Here is a 20,838-nt window from a genome sequence, read left to right as displayed (position 1 = left end):
CTCCTGACTATAATCTTGCCTTCCAGGTGTGACAAGAACTGGGATCTTTACCTTTTGGGGTAACAGAACCAGTACAGAGCAGCTCTTGGATTCTTAGGAGGAACGGGCGTCTTGGGACCCCACGTGGTGATTTAGGACGATGAACCAGCACTAGGATTCAGAACCCTCGGCCCACAGCCGGCCATAGACCCTCTCGTCCATTCTTTTCTCCATCCTTGATTGCAGGGCCAACCTCGGACCCTATCTTGGTCCCTTCCTCTCCCTGTGAACCTGCCTTCTGGGAGTCCTGTCCCTGGCTGGGTACCATCAGCACTCTCGATCTGAGATGTCTCCAAAGTGGATGAGACACAGATGGAGAAGGGAGTCCTTGGTGCTTTTAGCACCCAAGCTGCAGATCTCGAATGCAGTCCGTCATGGCGACGTGGCTATGCCTGCCTGGCTTAAGGTCTGTGGTCTATTCCGTGATTCTTGAGCCTCTGTAGGCTGGCCCATGAGAGCCTCTGTAGGCTGGCCTCTGGGAGAATACATTTTTTTGGTTAACTTTTCATTCAGATAAAATATCAAACTTATAGAAAAGGTGCAAGAATAGTGCAAAAAATTCCGTGTAGCTTTTACTCAAAAAAATTTTTTAATGGAGATATTGGGGATTGAACCCAGGACCTCATGCATGCTAAGCATGTGCTCTACCACTGATCTCTACCCTCCCTACCCCAAGATTGTTTACATTTTCCTCCATTGGTTTTGTGTGTGTGTTTACATAGACATCCACTAGAAAATACTTTTTGAATTCTAATTAATTTACAACTTTTAGAGCATAAGTTATTACCAAATTTGGGTCTGCTTAAATATTTGATAAATATTTTATGCTTTTAAATTTCATTTAATTCCTAATATTTTCCCTGCAATAAAGGTGCAGTTCCAGAAAGAAACATGTACTTAAGTCTTTATTTCCCTTTTAAATACTTTTATTAACATCATATAATTGTGAGATTATAACTATATTTTCCCAAGGCCTATAGCACTCTCCAGTAATAAGACTGGTATTTAAGGAGACACATTCAGCACTTTAAGACATGGGAGCATCATTCTGTAAAGAGTAATCATGGTAGAATTCATAGAAGCACTCTAGGGGATCCTGGAGGCCAACCAGTGAGGACTTTTTACTCCTGAGGTCACCAGGGACCAGCCTGGACACCGATGGAGATAATTAAAGAAATTTTAAACTGAGTTACTTCTCAGAACTCCAAACAAGAGTTCTACGAATACTGATTTAAAACTGTAATGTTCACCTTTTTCTCGCTCTGAAGTTGAGTCTGTTTTTTTTTTAAATCTCCTTGTCTCAAACCAGGCTCCTGGCTGTCACTGAGTTCACCAGGGGTCTTAGACTAACATTGTGAAGAATGAAAGTTCAGGCTCCAGAAGCATGTTTAGAAATCTCCATAATTGAAATCACAGCATCGTCCGCTTCATCAATACTACCATTCTCTTTGAAAAGTATCATTGAGTTATCTCAACCAGAATAAAACCTTCACAGATGCATACTTAAGACTAAAAATTTGATGATTCTCAGGGCACGTACACACACCAAAATGTTCAGCACAACTACTTGGAAAAAAGCTATCAGCAGAAAGAACAAGTCTTCTTTCCCTCTTCTGTACTTAGATGTTCTTACTGGAACTGTACTGGGCTCAGCACGGCAATGGACGATGTCTGCTGAAACAGGTCCAAATTGCTCTTTTGTGTGTGTGTGTGTGTGTGTGTGTGTACGTGTACGTGTGTGTCAGCGTTTCACTTCTGCGTTTACGGTGTGTTCCCTGAAAACTTCCTTTGCTCCCATGTTGCTTCTGGTTCAGCTAAATTAGAACGATATTATTGCATTTTAATATGGGCTATAATCCTCTTTTATCCTGAACATTATGACGCAAATATGAATTAACAAAAATGAAATTGCTGTAGCCTTTACCATGTGTAGAATTTTTAAAATATCAAAAAAGGAAACATTTATTATGACACATGATATTACGGCGAATATTCTTATAAAATAATCTTTGATATTTACAGAAGAACTACTTTATAGTCTTATTGCAGCTAACCCATAATTGCTTACTTTCTTTAAAAAAAGAGAAAATGGAACAGAAAAGTGCAGCAGAAAAAACCCTCAATCTATTTTGTTATATATGCCAACAGTGAAATGAGGAAAAGTAACAAAATGCAGAGTTGACAGGTTCAAAGAGCTTAAGGTATTGAAGACTATCATTTCTATTCAAAATGCTGTTTTGAGACAATACTATCACAAGCACACCTTAACAACCATGGTGTCCCACCCGGGGCGCGACTGCGGGTCACTCAGCAGGCTGCCCGGTCCCTGCAATCACCTGACATACAGGCGCTGAACTTTGAGTACAGGTAATAACTGATTGTTATGTAACAGAAACACCTCCCCTCCCAAAGTCACTGTTTGAGGTTTCTTTCTTTCTTTTTTTCACTGAAGACTTGAAGTACTGAAGTGAATGTATTTCTGTCCCATTAAGAGGAAGGAAAAGTAGATGGTCTCTTAGTCCCTCCGCCCCCCCGCAAGCGCAAAGTGCTTTCAGAGGTTCCACGCACGCTCCAAGGAGTCAAACCCCAAAGCCTGACCGTTGGGGATGCATTTTGCTAATCTATCCCCGAGGCTTTGCCTAAAAAGTTGGCACTGCCTTCTTCAACATCCCTCTTTTGAAACCACAGTTTTGAATTGGTTCCTTGTTGATAAGCTTCCAGAAAATGACAGATTCCGGGAATTTCACTGGGGAAGTTTGGTGGAAGTTCCTCCCTGGATCGAGGTGTAAACACAAAACCAGGACAGTCTTTGAGTAGTCTGAAAAGATGAAAATAAAAATGTTAATCCTGAAATTGGATACTGACACAACTGCCTGTTCAAGAAAAGACGATCTAACTCAATGAAAGTTCCTGAGAACGTTAATAAGCCAGCCATTTTCAGTCTGATTGACCCCAAGCCCCTAATAATGTTTACAAACACCTTCACCCAAGGACAATTCACAACAGCAGAAAATTCTACCAAATAATGTATTTCACTCATCTTAGGAAAAATAACTATAAAATTTTTTTTGTAAAGATATAGTCTACAGCCTACATAAGAGCACAAGTCACAACAGTGGGGAAAGAAACTCAAAACAATCCGAAAGTTCAGTAACAGCAAAAAAAAAAAAGTATATGAAAATAATGTTACAGAATTGAAAAAGTTGAAGGAGATAAAGACATTGTCTATCAGTGCATTCATTTTGTAACTAGTACTAGGAAGTAAGCATGGACAAGAAGTTGTGACAGGAAAGGTCTATATATAAGACATTTGTATATAAAATAATATGAGAACGAGTTCTGGGTCTGTCACTAGAACTTTTCTGAATTCTAGGTTACAGGACTAAGGTGAGATTTAGCTGGATATGCAACACTCTACTATCTGACATTTGCAATAATTTTCTTCTCAAATTCTTCTTAAGAATTAAATGTCTTCAGTTCAGACCTTTGACCAGCTTTAATTACCGGCTGCATTTGTCCACTATGATAAACTCATTTTAAAGTCTAACCACACTGATTACATTTCTGGTTCCTCTCCCTGCTCTCTCGCTCTCTGTCAGATGCAAACTTAATAAGCATCTCTCTGACCTATTACTCAGGCCATGGAAGAAATGGGCTTGAGACCTCCCTCGGCAGAAAATCGCCCATCATATCTTCCCAGTCAGGGCGTGGGCATCCCCTCCCCAGTCTGCAGGGTCACGTCTCAGTGACAAGAGTGATGCTGCTACGTTTGAGGTCGGAACCATGACACCCTCCCTGGTCCAGACAAAACTGCTGGGTGGGAACGCAGGTCTCAGGAATTACAGAACTCGAGTAGCGTACAACACGTGAGTATTCGATGGACTAATTTTTATCTGTGCGCCAGCAAAATGTGTACCCTGCAAAATAATAAAACTAACAAAAGGACGTTTTAGTCCTGGATTCATAGGCATCTTAGAGTACCTATTATTTACAAGGCACAGTACTTGGTAACATATAATGAAAAATTACAGAATTCCACAATATTGGAAGTATAAGCTTCAACATCTGGTGGATCTAAGTTTGAATAGAGATGTCAGCTTTCTAGCCTTTAAAATGGGGATGACAATAATACGTACCGTCTCTTAGGGAAGTAATGAAGATTAAATACATTGATTAAACAAGCCTTATTAAAAGCATCAATTGGATACCACATAACACCCATCACAGGGGAACAATTAGTAAGTCTGACAACAGCAGGCACTGGGAAACAGAACTCAGACGGTGGAGTGCAGGCTGGTAAAACCTGTTCGGACAGCTAACTGATGGCTGGTAAAGCTGAAACTGGGGACAGCCCAGGACCTGGGACACCATTTATAGGTGTATTATCTAGAGACGTATGTATATTTACCCAATCATGTTTTGTAACAACTAATAGCCGGATATCCTCCAGTAAGCATGGACTGAAGACAGTCTTATTTATACCCTGGAATACACCTTACCTGGCATGCACATGTGACTTGCTGGATTTGTCTCATATGGCCCGTGACAACTGTCAAACACTGGTAATCTGTCAAGCCACAAAAACCATCGGGAGCCTGTAACCTGCCATGGTGAGTGTATCTACACTTTAAAAATCGGTAAACGCGAGAAATTGGAGATTATCCACTTCACTCCCCAAAGCTGCCTTCCCAGCATACCACTGCACTCAGAATAGTTTAAATAAATAAATAAGATTTACATTTCATTAAGAAAAAAAAAATCTCAAAACCATAATATCGGGTGGATTCAAGGCAAGTTGCAAAAGGATGCAGAAAGGCTGAGTGGGCATCTATTTTTCTCTGGTTTTATTTTTCTACCTGGAGATCTTACCAGTGGCTTTAAAACTACCCTCTGAATTTATTAAATGCCTTGCTTGGAACTGCACATCTGGTAAGCCCTGTATTTCACATTGCAGGACACACTTCTGACTATAAATCCCATGCTTTTATTTTTTAATTTTTAAAAATATTTATTTATTTGCCATTGTATTATTTAACTCTTGTATTTTGGTGAGAGTAGGTGGGGATAATTAGGTTCATTTATTTTTAGTGGAGGCACTGGGGGTTGAACACAGCACCTCACGCATGCTAAGCAGGCACTCTACCACTCAGCTACACCCTTCACCACAAAGCCTGTGCTTTTAAACATAACTGGAGTGTCACGGAGTTAGAAATGTTCATTAAATCAGCTTCTAAAGAAGATGCGGATTTGGAAGAGACACAGGTCAGAAAAATGAAACCATTTCGACAAAAGCCTGACGGCAATCCCGGTGCAAATGCTCACGTGTGGTGGGGCGGTTTCTCCTTACCCGCTCATGACCGGGCACCATTTTCCCCAAACGCCTGCACCTGCTCTCCTATGGGCCCTTCATTCTCCTTGTTCCCCTAAGGAATCCACGCCCTGCCTCTGGGGGCTATGTCCTCAGAGAGAGGAGTTCTAGGTCAGCGCCCCCCCCCCCCGCCCACCAGGCAGCCTCCATTTACACCTCCACCTGCCAATGTTGTCTCTCCTGATCGCTCACCACCCAAACCTCTCGTTAACCCACTGACTCGAAACTCACGCAACATAGAACCTAGTCTCTTGTGAGTTTTCCGTCCCTCAGTAACAAAAATGCAGAAAACTGTCCCCTAAACTAAAACCCCTCATGACACTGAAAAGAAAGGAATGTGTAGCTGTCATTACACCTGCTATGTTCTAAATTACCGATGAGAATTTGGACGTGGACTTTGAAGGTCTGGGTATTTTTTGGTGTGGGTACCCGTCCTAAATTTACACGTGTCTCACTGTAACAGAGCAGAACAGATCTGACTCTATTGGACCTGTTCCTTTGATTTTAACCACTGAGCCCTTTTTTCTGGGTTTAGTCTTGCTAGCTCGGCACCTTTTGTAAAAGAATGTTGCCTTTAGTCTGTCTGGTAAACAGGAGAGCATGTTCTCAAGGCTCTGACCTTTCAGGGTATTAACACTTTCTACACTTATATAAGGATAACAAGTTGCAGAATAGAGGGTGGCCTTTGTTTTGCTGGAGGTTTTGCAGGAGCACCATGGCCTGACCCCCCCCAGGATGGCTGCAGGAACAAAGAATTCCCACACCAAGAGGTTTCCAACAACCAACCACACCCCTTCCCGTTTTTTTGCTTTTGTTTTTGTTTTTGTTTTTTTAATAAAAGGAGCCCATATTCTGGCTGTAGCAGGATGGTTCTGCAAGACACTAGTCTGCCATCCTCTCGGTCTGCCGGCTTTCTGAATGAAGTCGCTATTCCTTGCCCCAACACCTTGTCTCCTAATTTACTGGCCTGCCGTGCAGTGAGCAGAACGAGTTTGGACTCGGCAACATCAAAAAAGTATGAGGGGAGTGACGCTTCCTAATGTCATGTTACTGAGAAATGCCATCCCAGGATTCAGCGTATTACCCATAAAGCTGTCCAGAGAAAGAATTCCCTTTAGTATTTGTACAACGTCTCACGGGATTCTGAACTTGCTCTGACTTGACGAACCATTTCGACTCAGGTACGAGTGGAGAGGGTGACAAAGGGAAACAGGTAAAGAGACAGCAAGTATCTCTGATTCAGGAACCGGTTTACCAAGTCTGATGGGAAAACTAAGGCCAGGGTTGCAGGACATCAGAGGGTCGCGGGATCCTGATCAAAGCAGACTCTTCGGTCTGTGGTTACAGGTTTAATTTCATTCTGGTGGCAATGGGACGCCATTGGAGGGCTATTACTGCGGGGTTGACGAGATCTGACATCCTTTAGGAAGCTCCCCTGGCTCTTGGGTGGAGGGTGAACGGCGGGGACGAGGCTTCTGAGGAAGCAAGCGGGGCTCAGACTGAGGTGAGGCTGAGAGGCTTAGGCTGGAGAGCGAAGGGTGGCTTGGGTGTGGCACCGAGGGAGGTGGGAAAAGCTGCATGCAGGGTATCAGTTGTAAGTGGAGGGGGTTGGACGTGACATGGAGGAAGGGATGATGGCGCCGAGGTTTACCGTCTGAGACTGATGCTGGAGACGGATGAAGTTTGGCTGGTGGGAAGTAGATTCTGTCAGGGTGAGTGTGGGAATCACTTGTTCTAACATGGTCACATTGATTGTAACTCATCAATTAGTCACCAGAGCACAAGGACAGAACAGAAAATATGAGTCTGAAACTCAGTGGAGAATTACAGAATGGGCTAGAGATAAAAACTGAACCATCAAAAAGTTAGGACCCAGGTAGAACAGGGACTGAGCTCTCGACAGCACAACCTTCAAAGGTCTAGTGTGGACAGAGAACCAACAGGAGACACCGAGAAGGTGCAGCCACGGGGTAACTAGGAAACCAGGTGAAGTGGTCACGAAAGCCCAGAGAAGAAAATGTTTGCAGGAGGGAACTTCACATCAAGTCAACAGATTCCGAGATGCTGAGGAAGATGGGAACAGAGAACTGCCCAGATTTCAGCAAGGAACATGGATGATCCTGGTAGGAACCATGTCAGTGAAGTGTAGGGACCTCCGAGTGGGGTGCACAGAAGAGGGAATGAGGGTGAGCAAGGAGAAGCACTGAGCGTAGACAAACCTTAGAAGGAGTTTTGCTGGGAAAGGAGTGGGCACATAGGGAGATGCCTGAGACAGAGTTGGAGACAAGGAAGACACCGTCTTTAAGGAGGTGTAATAGTCAGATGCGTCCGTAGTTTGATGGGAATAATCATTTCATTGGAGAAACTGGTCATGGAGAAGGCTGATACTTTCAAGAGAACAGGTTTTCAAGGAGGTGAGAGGAAATGGTACTTGGAGCAAAACCAGGGGGCCGCAGCCCCCGTAACAGGTACCAGGACCTAAGACAGTGCAGGCAGCTCTGTCTATGGGATCTGAGGGTGAAGGTGGCGTGGTTCTTAGCAGATGGTAATCTCTTTTTGCTGAGGAATAGAAAGTGAGATCTTCAACTTACAGTCGGGGCCGGACAGGAAAGGACAGGAAAGGTGGTTGGGGCTTTAATGAGAAAGAAGATGCTCTAGGACTGTCACCTCTGAGAACAGAAAGGTGAACTTGCCTGAGGTAAGTCAGTGACCATATCGATCTGGAACAGTTTTTTTGCCCTTCAAGGATTTCCATGACAGTTGGATTTTTAAAACCAAAGTTTCCACAGCAGGCACCTGAATTAAGGGCATTCTTGTGGGGGACCACGCCCTCTAACGGGTGGGTGCTAACTCTGGGAAGTGAGTGCCAGAGTTGTACTGCAGGACACCTGTCCGGGCAGTGTGAGAAGTAACACGCCTTGAAACGGGGAAGGCAGGATGCGCATCAGGGGTCACAGCCTGGCGACAGACACCTCAGGAGAGGCGTTCTCCCGAGGCAAATGAATAGTTGACAGAAGGTTAAAGCCAGGATGATAAGAGTTACTGCTTCTCTTTTCCTTTAAGGTTACCTAAGCGAGAGGAAGGTACGAAGAGTGAAACAAACCGATGGGACAGGGACAAGCGGAGGTAAATGAGATGAGCAGACCTCGGGCGCTGGGGGCTGCAGTACCTGTACGTGGTGGGGCTCACGTTGATTTTCCGCGGCACACTGCACGACTCGAATTTGTTCGCCAAGGTGACATTGTTCCCGAAGAGACAGTAACGGGGCATTTTAACCCCAACAACTCCAGCAAAAACTGACCCGGAATGCAGTCCAATTCGCATCTGAAAGCAAAAAAGGAGCACAGTGTTCCTGGTCACTGGTAACACAACGCCCCCTCGTCGCAGCTGTGTGAGTGCCCTGTCTGACTGACTGACTCCTCGCTCGCACCTCCGCTCCTCCTCACTTCCGATCAGCAGCGACTAGTGAGGGTCAGTCACACCTGTAACCCTTCTCCATGTATGTCCTTAGGGCTGTTACCCAGGGCAGCTTTCTCTCCACTGTCTTCAGCATCTGAACCAAAATCCCACACACCCATCACAGTCACCATAGCAACCAGACACCGCGTCCATGGACCGTTTCTGTAAACTCTTCTGTTCCTCAGGTGAGGGAGACAAGACTTCTGGAGCCCAGAAGTTATTCCTGAAACACTGTCAGAGGCGGGTAACGAGCTAGCTCTGGGGATACAGAGAACGGGGCTCTTAGGTATCTTGCTTTCAAAGAACTTTATGCCAAACTTCCTCCCTATTTAAATGACCAACAAGCGGAGAAAGCGTATTGTAATATTTCAGGAAGCAGCAGAAAGCTGGGGTTGCCGAGGCCTGGCCTTCAGTGACTGTGTACATGTGAGCTAAGAAAGTCCAGACCCACGGAAAGCACAGTCGGGCCGGGTCTGGGTGCGAGAGGCAGCCAGGATACACTGCGGTGTAGGGATCCTGGAAGTTATCAACGATCTGCAGAGCAATCAAGGCGGACTGTTTTCAACCGGGATCTCCTAGAAGATCTGAGCGCTTGAGGATCCCAGAGGATGCACTAGCTGCTAAATTCCTGCTACAACAAAGCAAGTGAAAGCGGGACGTTTTAAACAACAATCGGACACCATGTGCATTATTTCCGAGTTCCATGTTCAGTTGACCATTTTTTTAAAGTCTTATTAGAGATGCGTATTTTGAACAAAGGCTAAGTACTCAGGAGCTTAGATATAATTTAGAAATCCGAAAACTGCAGTCTCCTTAGTTTTTCAGTTGATTTCAGAGCTCTTCTAGAAACTTTTGAGAATCATTTGCTTGTAACATGTCAAATCATGAATTCTGCGAAACTTTCCAACAGAAGCACTAGGCAGTGAATCAGGAGAGTTGTATTAGGAATAACCAGCAGTCTGCCTTTTTTTAAGTGGAAGTACACTTGACTTACAATGTTATATGAGTTTCAGGTGTACAGCATAGCTATTCAATAGTTTATATTCTGTACTCCACCTACAGTCCTTATAGAACATTAGCTATTTCCTGTGCTGTGCATCACATCCCTGTAACTTACTTATATTTCATACCTAGTGGTTTGGGCCTCTTACCCGCCTACCCCAACTTCTCCCCCGTCACCCCTTCCCTCTGGCGGGCACTGACTTGTTCTCTGCATCTGTGAGTCTGACTGTCTGTACGTTCCTTCATTTCCCTAGCGCTCTTTCCTCGTCTATAAAGCGCAGGATTGGATAATTTCCATCTCCCTCCTTCACCAAAGCTTTACGCCAAGCACAAAAACACAGCTGTTTTATGACATCTGGCTTCTTCCTTAGGAGAATATGGTTTTACATGTAAACAATACAACAAACAATAGAAACAAATGAACAAGAATGATGACCCGAGGCTGTCTTCTGCTTATAAACATCTGGCACAATTTTAGATTTTACTCTCTTTGGCACCAGCTTCTCTCTTCACACTTAGCTATTCCACCTTTGAATTTGACAAATTTGTCATAAAATTTTAATGTTTCTACTGCATGATTAATATAGAAATACATCCTCCTTGTAAACATATGAACAACAATGCAGATAAAGCCAGTGCCCCTCTGGTTCCTCTCATCCCCACCCCGCCATCCTTTCCCAGTCTTGAGGTTCACTCTCAACTCAAAGTGTTCTTGTCAGGGAACCATTCAGATTTACAAGCATGAAAATGGTACAACGTTTAAGATACACATCATGCCTCGAATGGACACTTGCTGGGAGTACCTCCCACTTGGGGGCCACTTTCGACGTAACCCCCTCCTCATGGCAGGCTTTAGGGAACGGGAGGAGGGCCCCGAGTGCCTTTCCAAGCTCCCTGACTCGCTCTGCTGTCCTCGCCCCCTGGTCTCCAGCACGAGTCCCCCCGGGGGTTTCTAAGCCTCAGGGGGGATGTGAGTGAGGGATCAGCCGGAGTAAGTGGGCAGATGGTCTGTACAGATGACAGGCTGGGAAACCAGAGTTTGAAAAGAAAAAACGGAAATATTTCCTAGTCTTTCACCTTGACTCCATTCCATGGGGCAGGAGGGTAAAAAGTAGTGAAAGGCTGGGCTTTGAACCTGGAAACACACGGCCCCAAGTCTGGATTCAGGAGGGACGTGGCTACTCTCGTCTGAACTGTGGGTTCCTCTTTTAATGTTGTTATAAAGATTTTAAAGAAGACAACATTTAAGTCACAATCTGCTCCCCACAATACACATTAGTGTTTCTCTCTCTCCTAAAAGTACTCTGCACTTCTGTCTCTGTGACATGTCAGGGACAGCCCCCCAAGGATCTCAGAGATGCCCTAGGACTGCAGGGCAGAACAAATAAAAAGGTGTATTTAGTGGGGAAAGGGTATAGCTCAAGTGGTAGAGCGCATGCTTAGCATGCACAAGGTCCTGGGTTCAATCCCCAGTACTCCCTCTAAAAATACACTTAATTTTACCTGCCCCCCCCCGACAAAATAAAATAATTAAATAATATGACAATAAATAAAAATTTTAAAAAGGTATGTTTAACGTCTCCCTTTACAGGTCAGTAAAGCTGAACTATTATCACCCAGGTAATTATCTCGGAAACTCGCTATGAATAATTCTTGCAATTGCCAAACTCTAAAAGTACATTTCTGCAAACATCAAAAATCATGTCACTAATCCCCCTGCCCCAAACGTACACATCTTAGTAACGAAACCCATTTATGTGGAAATCCCTGGCTTGATTCTTAATCTGGATACTTTAAGCATTTACTTTGATGTTATGAGTCTCCTCACCAAAAAACAAACAAACGAACATAATTCTCCTCTAAAAAAATTACAGAAATTAAGCATCTGGACAAGTCAGATGCTGTGATGCTTTTAAAACAGTTGAGAATTATTTCACACTCTTCCTGTTGGGCAAGTGTGTGACTGCTCTGACCAACAGAATATAATGGACGTGTCACTGGGTATCTCCTAGGCGAGGTCATAAAAGATCGTGTGGCTGACACCAACCTGGTTCCCTGGGACGTGAGTCACCAGGTAAGGAGTGTGACTGCTCTGAGGTTGCAGGGCCTGAGCACACGTGTAAGGACCTAGGCCGACAGTCCAGCTGAGCCCGTCCTCAGCCACCCCTAGCTCTGGCCCCAGGCAGGTGAGTGAAGCAGGCACCTTGGAAGGGGTCCCTGGTCCAAGGGGTACCATCCAGCCATGCCACATGGCCTCACCCATCTGACTGCTGTCAGCCCGGGTACCAGGTCTCGTGAGGAATGAAAAGGCATCCCCGCTGGGCTTCATCCAAATTCCAAAGCACAGAATCAGTGCACAGTGATAGGCCTGCGGTCGCAGACCTCGAAATGCAGGGGAGTGTGTCACACATCAGCACACAGTGGGACGACAGCTGACTTAGAAACCAGTCCTGAAGGCTCAAACACGTGGCTTCTACTAACACTGGAGAGCACCAGGACTAAACGTCTCATTTTCCCTTCTTCTCTATGTTTTACAGCACCCCAGATAGGATTCCACATCACTCCCAAGGCCCATTTCTGAAGGTTTATCAATAGAGGCTACGCTATAAAAATTAAGTGGCAGATTCACTACATGTGGGACGGATCGAAATACTCTGCACATGTAATACCTAGCAGACCAACGGCCGGCATGTGAGTTTGACTTTCTCGTCTGCAGGAGACACCATTATTCTGGGATCCGGCTCATCTAGAAATTGTGGAATTTTATGTGCCCTAGAAAACACTGGGTTAGCAGTCACCTCTGTCCTACTGTGATTCCTCCCCTGCTGGGATTGGAAAACTAAAAACTATATTTTCCCAACTCCCTCGAGGCTGCTGCATGTACTCAGGGTTGGAGACTCAGATACCCTGTGTGATATCTGGGAGCTAGATTTCTGCCGTGCCTGCCCTTCCGCTGGTTACACATGTGAGCCCAGCTGCGGAAGCCTCTGGGTTTTCTCTCGCAAGCTTAGAGGCAGCCCATACTCCAGTCACTCATCTTGTGAGAGTCATGATGCAGGATCTCTGTGTTGCTGGTTGAAATCATAGGAGAGGCCCTTCTGTCCTGGAAACCAGCAGCACAGACAGCAACCTTCTGAGCACAAGGGTTTCCCTACTGTGGCTGTGGAGCTGTGGAGCCAGCTACCAGATCACAGAGAAAGCAGTGGTTCTGAAGTGTCACTCTGGGACCCATTTTTTGAGCGAGCGAGGTGTAGACAGACTCTTGGTCCTCTCCGCGATTCTGTAAGCCACTAAATACCACGTGGTAAACACCTTCCTGCTTGACCTAGCCGGAGACGCTGCTCTCTGCCACCAAGCCCGCGCTGGGCACCGCCCGTCTGATCACTGACCAACCACGTGGACTCTCACGACAGGACGAGGCTGCCTCACCTTGATGGGCTCCCCGTGGGGCGACATGACTTCGTCAGAGAGCTCCATCATCTTCAGGGCCATCAGCGCGATCTGGACGGCGTGAGTGTCGCTTTCTTTGTGTAACCCCCCAGCCACACAGTACGCGTCGCCAATGGTCTCCACCTGCACATGAGAGATTTTCCACGTTAAAACAGGCACTTGGGAAGCACCACCGTGCACATCAGAGAGCGGGCACTCAGAAGCACACAGCAGAAATCTCAGGGTTCGGGCCAATGGAACATCAGAGTAAATCATATCCTCCAAGAACAGGCTTTCCTCTTCAGGAAAGTCACAGGTCTCTGAGCCTTGCATCATGGGCTGCGCTGAGAGGGACCACAGCCCCATGAACTCAGGATCAGGAGGGGTTCCAGCTCCCAGACCTGCCACTCACTCACCATGCCATTTCACCTTTCTTTCCCCGCCATGTAAAATGGCTTTGTAGAAACAAATGATGTACTTTGGATTAATAATAAATTGCTTAAAGTTATTGGATGATTTTACAGCATCTCAGCATAAAATACAGTGTTTTGAACAAAGCCACTACTCAGTCAATGTCAGATAAATTTAGTAAAGATGTGCAAGGTTAACAAGGTTAGAGGTTTTCAAAAGGATTTTGGGGGGTCCTCACAGCCATGATAAATTGTTTACATGAGTATTAATCACAAAGTATGGAAACCAAAATGTCAAACCAGGAGGCAGAAACCATGGTGTTTGGAAAGCTACTGGAAGTCAAGCTGTTACACAAATTCATGTACATTAGTATTATGTCATGTTACCAGCGATTTTTATCTGGGACTCTAAGTACAAAGCTAATGGTTAATTTAAACCCACAAATAGGCCACCGAATAGTGACAGGTGAGATTTTCTTCCCCTCTAAATATTTACTGTAACTTATCAGATCACATCGCCACTCTTATCCTAAGCCCCCAGTATGGAAAGATGGAGGTGAGAAAGGGAGGCTAAGTTGGCGATTCCCTATTTCACTTGGAATAAATGCTGCAGCCGTTAAAATGCCCTGAAGTTCTTGCCCGCCTTTCTGCTGCTCCCTGACTCGGCCTCCTGATCCTCCCTCTTGTTCCCTCTGTCCCAGCATCTCTGATTGTCCCTCAAACGTACCACACGTGCCCCCACCTGCTCTCCCCTCCCTCTGCCGGGAGCACCCCTCCTGGTCCCTCACTTCCCCAGGCCAACGGCGTCTGTGAACAGTGCTCGCCCCTGACCTTCCGCTGTCTCCCCCGACACCTGCCCCATTTCCCCGCCAGAGCAGCCCAGCGACGGGAACACTGTAACCTTACACACTTGTTCTCTGTCCTTCTTTGCCCCGTGAAGCGCAAGCTCTCTGCTTATCACCTCCTGTCTCCCCCGTGCCCAGAACAGCCACCCATGGAGGAACCAGGCAGCAGTGCCTCCAGAAGCTTTTCCTCCAGTGCAGACGGAAGGAGCGCTCAGCACAACAGCTGACACATCACAGGTGCTCAGTGGGTGGAACTAGTCAGGAGAGGGGCGCCCTCACCCCTCCGTGGTGCTGGGAGTCTGTTCCCTGTGCTGCTGTACCCCCCCACACACACCGGAGAGGAATCGCATGTCCACCATGTCACAGGAAACTGTCCTGTGCCCCTATCCAGGTGCCGCCCCTCCCCTGACATGTGGACATGTGAACCCCCCTCACAGGGACTGTACCCACCATGTGGGCAAATGCTGGACGACCGGTAGGTATTTGCTAAAACAACAGATATGTAAATACGGAAATAAGCAGAAAAAATGACCAAAAGATTGAAAGACAGAAAAAAAAATGAAACGGAACAAAGTCCCGGTACCACCAGGTACTGGAAGAAACAAGAAACTGACTGCTCCTGGAAGCCATCACCCCCACAGGTCAGCCTATGGTGAACATTCCTTGTATCTTGAGTTTGCTTATTCCAAGGTCAAGACCCATCCTTGTTTACCTACAACCGCTCCAGGTGTTCTGCAAAGTCAGAGAGCAGAGGAGGTGAGATGCGGACAGACAGACGCACCCGCTCCGGATGCCGAGCCAACCAGCGGATTCTGGGGCTTCCAGCCTTGCAGCAAGGACAGATTCCAAACACTTGAGAGGAATGACCGCGTTTTTTAAAGTGTCAGCAAGGTGAAACTTCTAGAAGTGGCTGCTTGTGCTGGCAATCATAGCAGTCTGCCAAAGACAGTAAGACTTCCTAACCACAGTTCCCAGAGAGGAGACATCCTCAAGGCGTAAACTGTCTACAGATAAATACAGCAAATTCCACAAGAGGCCACCAAGCTGAACCTAACTGAAGCCAATTATTTTATCTGTAATTATACAAGGCCCTCTTTTTTTTCCCCCCAAGAGAATCATAGCTCTGCCTGGAATTTCCTGTTAGAAATTTTTAAAAAGGAAAGTTTTACTTTGAGCATCTAGATTGGGGCTTATATATTCCCATAAATAATTTTTGTTTGTTCTTCAATAATCTATTTATTTCATGTTGGCTTAAGCTCTGAAATGCCAGATTTTTATGTGGCCAATTAAAAGATGATTCAAACCACATATATGAGAAGCATGCTTTATTCTCAACACCAATATTGAGAATAATGCAAAATACTTTTAAATCAGTAAAAAAAAAAAAAAAAAAAGTTTCACTTCTAAAGAAACAGGAAGAACATGAGATCTCTTCATTAGCTCTCTGTACATCCCAAGTGCCTAGAATGATGGCTGGTACCTCGAAGGCACTCAACAAACCCTGCTGACTGATGGACCACAGATACAAATTCTGTGGGTGTATATTATTTTCTCTGCTCTAGAAATGAGAAAGGTTACTTAACGTTCTCCACTTACAAGGCAAGTAAGGTAGAAGAAATGATTTGAAGACAGACCTCCCTGTCCCGATGTCTCTGCCCTTGGCCTCTGTACAAGAACACCTTAAGCAGGTGGCCTGGTGTCTGTTACTGGCCATGAAAAGTATCACACTGACTCTGTACTGAATTCACTTGGCACAAGGCAATTTGTATACTCCTCACACTCCTTTGCTTTTACAGATGAGGGAGGGTAGAGCTCAGTGGCAGAGCACCTGCCTATCAGGCACAAGGTCCTGGGTTCAATCCCCGGTACCTCCATTAAATAAATAAACAAACCTAATTACCTCCCCCCTCCAATAAACAAAACCAAACATTCAGATGGAAGGATACATCCTCCCCAGACGAGTTACACTTTGGTCCGTCTCATGCTGAATCTACTCAGTGTTCATGGTCAAGTGTCAGTTCACTGACTTCGAAACGCCCCTTTTCCCCGGGGCCCCACCCCCACCCACTTACTCTCTGGGGAGGGCGCGGTGGCGGTCCTTGCACGGAATCATCGGTTTCTGCACAGATTCCGAGCGATTCCAGGCTGGACAGCGGGCAGCCACGCGCTGAGGTCGCGACGGCCCGCCCCCCACCCAGACCTGACAGGGCGCGCGGGCGGGGAAAGCGGCTCCCCCGCCCAGGGAAGACTCCCTCCCCCGCTACCTTGTAGACGTCCAGCTCCCCGCACTGCCGGTCGAAGCGCGTGTAGAGCGCGTTGAGCATGGTGATGACCTGCAGCGGCGAGCACTGGGAGCAGATGGCCGTGAAGCCCACGATGTCCGAGAAGAGCATGGTGACGTCGCTGAACTTCTTGGCCTGCACCACCTGGCCCTGCCACAGCTGCTGCGCCACCTCGCCGGGGAAGATGGAGCAGAGCAGGTCCACCGTCTTCCTCTTCTCCTCCTCCAGCGCCTGGTGTGCCTGCTCCAGCGTGGCCTTCAGCTTGCCCAGCCGCTTCTTCAGGCCGTCCTGCGCGCGCGCCTGCTCCCCGATCAGGACCACGTCCCTCAACGCGTTGTGGATCGGGATGTCCGACAGGTAGAGCCCGCGCCCCGTGAAGTCCTCCAGCCGGTCCACGCAGGGCGACCCCAGGAACAGGACGGCGCTGGACTCCACCACGTAGATCATCTGGCCCTTGAGGTCCATGACCTGTGGAGCCAAGGAGAACCGCGTGGCGGTTTATTCAGGTCTCCAGCACCTTCTGGAGACAAAGTGAGGACGTGGATACAGAGATAATCCCTTAGTTTTTCAGCTTAATGTTTTTCTACTTGCTGCCAGCAAATGATACACTTTCTCACAATGTAATTTACTATGCGTTCTAAGATGCACGCAGACACTTGGAGAATATTTAGGGATAAACTCTACATGGAAATCATAATTTTCCATCAGCAATGCAAAAAATACTTGCTTCGGGCCTTCTCACTACGAGGCAGGCTGATGCTTCCGTTTCTACAGCTGCAGAAGGGGCTGCCCCAAGGGAGCCCCAAGCCAGGGGAGGGTTCATGCGATCACCCAGCATCACAAGGTCTACTCGTGTGAGTGGGACAGACCTGCGCGTGTGTGTTTACCACAGCAAAGGGTTGACAGCCGCCCAGACGTCCTTCCACAGTGGGCAGTTAAATAAAGTGAAGGACAGGGAACTATACTCAGTTTCTTGTAATAACATGTAATGGAAAAGAATCTGAAAAGAAAATATACGTATGTATGTATATGTGTAACTGAATCACTTTGCTGTACACCTGAAACTAACACTGTAAATCAACTACACTTCAATAAAAAATAAAATAAAATAAAATGGAAGACAACGGTACAATGAGATATTACCCAGCCCTGGAAAAAAGTGAAACAGATGGGGATATAATGGCATGGAAAGATGCTCAAAATATACTGTTTAGTGATTTAAAAAAATAAGTTGCAAATAGTACTTTTTGTTTCAAACAGAAATGTATATAATTAATGCTTTTTGATTTTGCAATAAACACCTTTAAATATTACCTATTTTTTAAACACTTGGCTATATTATTTTTATGATAAAAAAAGCAGCAAAGCTGTCTTCCTGTGGGAACAGACAGTGTGTCTGCCAGGTTACGCGTGTCTAAAAGCCAGATGTGTCCTGAGCCTCTCTGTGAGCTCTGCCTGTACCGTCAGCTACCACTTCACAAACGTCCTTTCTAAATAATCACCGTGGTTCTCTATCATGAGATGTAAGCAAAGCAGTTTTTCCCACATTTTCTAACAATTAATGCAATACATTATTATTGATTTTTTTCCATGTCTATTAAATACTGATTTAAAATCCATTTGGCTGCCTTCTGTAAGAAAGAAGCCGTTTTTGTTGGCTGTCGAAAAATACCTCTTATTATTCTAAATTAAGTCAGCTATTTGTGATGATTGAAAATGTATTTTATATAAACACGTTTCTACTTCAGTTATAAAATACTCCATAAGGATTTTAAAAGCTAGACTGCATGCGACGTGCATCTGTGAAGTGAGGGGTTAGGTAAGCAAGAAATGAATGCAGCAAGATCTTATTTTCAACTGATTCCATCCAGCCTGAAAAGTATTTGAGAATCATTCTAAACAGAAATGTTTAATTGACATCTGAAGCGAAGCATCTCTTTTTTACCTTTTTCGCTTCCTATACTTTAAAGGTGAAATCGCTGATTTCGTATTAGCAGCAGTATTAGGTTCTCCTTACCCTGGAAGCCTTCTTCACGGAGCTGTCCCACCGCCTCACTCGCACCACGAACTGCATGTTCAGCATGGTCAGGATTCCGCTGAACGTCTGGCTGATTTTGGGAGTCAGGATCTCGAAGTACTCCTCGAAGCGGGGCTTCGCCTGGAAGTCCCTCCTGCTCATCAGCCTCCGGATGCCGTTGCCGAACTGCAGAATCGCCATGTCTCTGTCAAACATGAAGTGGAACGGGAAGGTCTTGCAGAAGAGCGACACGGGGATCACCAGCGAGGACGGCGGCTTGCCCGGGGCCGGCGACGGGGCGGGCCTGGCTCTGGTGACGCGGACGGAGTAGAGCAGGCAGGGCTGCTGCAGGACGTCGCCGCCCTCCGCGTGGAAGCAGGGGGGCATGGAGGACACCTCCACCTCGGTCTCGTACAGCGTGTGGGCCGCCGCCTTAATGATGCCGGGCAGAATCAGGGACGTGGTTCTCTTGGGGAAGAAGTAGTAGACACTGAGGAAGTCCTCGTCCTTATCCAGGCAGAGGATGGACCCGTCCTCAATCCCGCCCCGCTTTTCTGCTTCTTGGCAGTGGCTGCTCTGTTTCAGGAGCGTGCTGAAGCTATTCAGGAAATCTTTGAGGGTTCCTCCGACCACACCTAGGATGTATTCATCCTCCTCGTAACATATTTTAAAAAGCTCTTCACCCAGGGACTCTCTGATGATCTCCACCGGAACTCCTGAAAGCACATAGCACACTGTCTGCCGCAGCAAACGCGTCATCTTGGCAGATGGCGCTGGTTCTACTGTTTCTAATATTGTTTTATCTGATGATTGAGTTTGCCTTGTATCTGCTAGTCATAAGAGTTCCCACCAAAGTTAACCACCTATATTCAAAGTGTCTACATAGATTAGCCTCCAAAATTCTGAGAACTCTCAATACAAATCCCAAATCAACTGATTACAACAGAATGATCAACTGAGTATAATGTATGACTTTTTATCTTCCTGAAACTTAACTATAAAAGAACACTTATGGTTACCAGAGGGGAAAGGGGGTGGGAAGGGATAAATCAGGAGTTTGAAATTTGCAGACGTTAACTACTATATATACAAGTTTCTTCTGTAGAGCACAGGGAACTATATTCAATATCTTGCAGTAACCCATAATGAAAAAATATGAAAACGCATCTATGTATGTGTTTGTATGGCTGAAATATTATGCTGTCCACCAGATACTGACACGACATTGCAAACTGGCTAGACTTCAAAAATAAATAAATAAATACAAGCTTAAAAAAAAAACAATTGGAAATATAGGATCAAGTCCATTTTAGAAGAAGCTCTCCCACCTTGTTAACAACAAAAACTGTAGTACATGTTGGTGAAGGGGTACTGTACCCCCTCAGAGGACCTCCCAGAAAATAAGCATCAGATACAGGAATTATTTTGAAATCACCTGTGGTGAAACACAATTTTGTCATTCTTTCTTAGAGATAATATAAAGTAATTTTTTTTTCTGAGTAAAATAGTATTCTTGTTGTTCAAATGCTACTGAATGAATGTGTGTTGGGAACATACTATTTAATTTCTATAGCTTCTCCTTCTCTAGTCTCCTTTAGTCTTTAAATTCTGAGTACCACATTTTTCTCATGTGAAACTCAGGGAAAACAAGAGTGCCCTGTTGCCAGACTGCTGTGGTGCTGGGGACTATACTAAAATAGTCCCAGACTCGGAGGCAGGACTCAGTGTGAGCCAGCCTTCATCATCATCATCATCATCATCATTAAATTCTTAATATCTTGTACTTTTAGAAAAATTTAACCTGTTAGTCCATGGACTCATGGTCCTTGAAAGGGACAGTGTGACAGTTACCCATCTCCTTGTTTCCCTCAAACCAAGTATTACTGAGATCACTGCTCTCCTTTTTCCCCATGATTGCTTCCAATGTTTAAAAAAATTATTCATTTTACATTGCTGAGTAGAATTTTTTATGTGTAAATGAGGAACA

General features: G+C 45.6%; 1 protein-coding gene across 5 annotated transcripts in view; it reads right to left on the bottom strand.

The window, feature by feature from the left end:
* Nucleotides 1-931: 931 nt before the first annotated feature.
* GUCY1A1 (guanylate cyclase 1 soluble subunit alpha 1) overlaps nucleotides 932-20,838 on the bottom strand; it is a 55,113-nt gene continuing 35,206 nt past the window's right edge. For all 5 annotated transcript variants that reach the window (XM_074376514.1, XM_074376505.1, XM_074376518.1 and 2 more), the window contains 5 exons: nucleotides 18,852-19,567; nucleotides 16,817-17,302; nucleotides 13,298-13,441; nucleotides 8,577-8,731; nucleotides 932-2,857 (listed from right to left, as the gene is read on the bottom strand). In XM_074376514.1, the coding sequence (XP_074232615.1) occupies nucleotides 2,656-2,857; nucleotides 8,577-8,731; nucleotides 13,298-13,441; nucleotides 16,817-17,302; nucleotides 18,852-19,567 (1,703 nt within the window). In that variant the 3' untranslated portion in view covers nucleotides 932-2,655. The remainder of the gene's footprint in view (nucleotides 2,858-8,576; nucleotides 8,732-13,297; nucleotides 13,442-16,816; nucleotides 17,303-18,851; nucleotides 19,568-20,838) is intronic.

Source organism: Camelus bactrianus, chromosome 2 (assembly GCF_048773025.1).
Source record: "Camelus bactrianus isolate YW-2024 breed Bactrian camel chromosome 2, ASM4877302v1, whole genome shotgun sequence".
NCBI classification, from domain to species: domain Eukaryota; kingdom Metazoa; phylum Chordata; class Mammalia; order Artiodactyla; family Camelidae; genus Camelus; species Camelus bactrianus.
The sequence above is the reverse complement of the archived record's forward strand: the minus strand, read 5'-3'. Positions and strand labels throughout refer to the sequence as shown.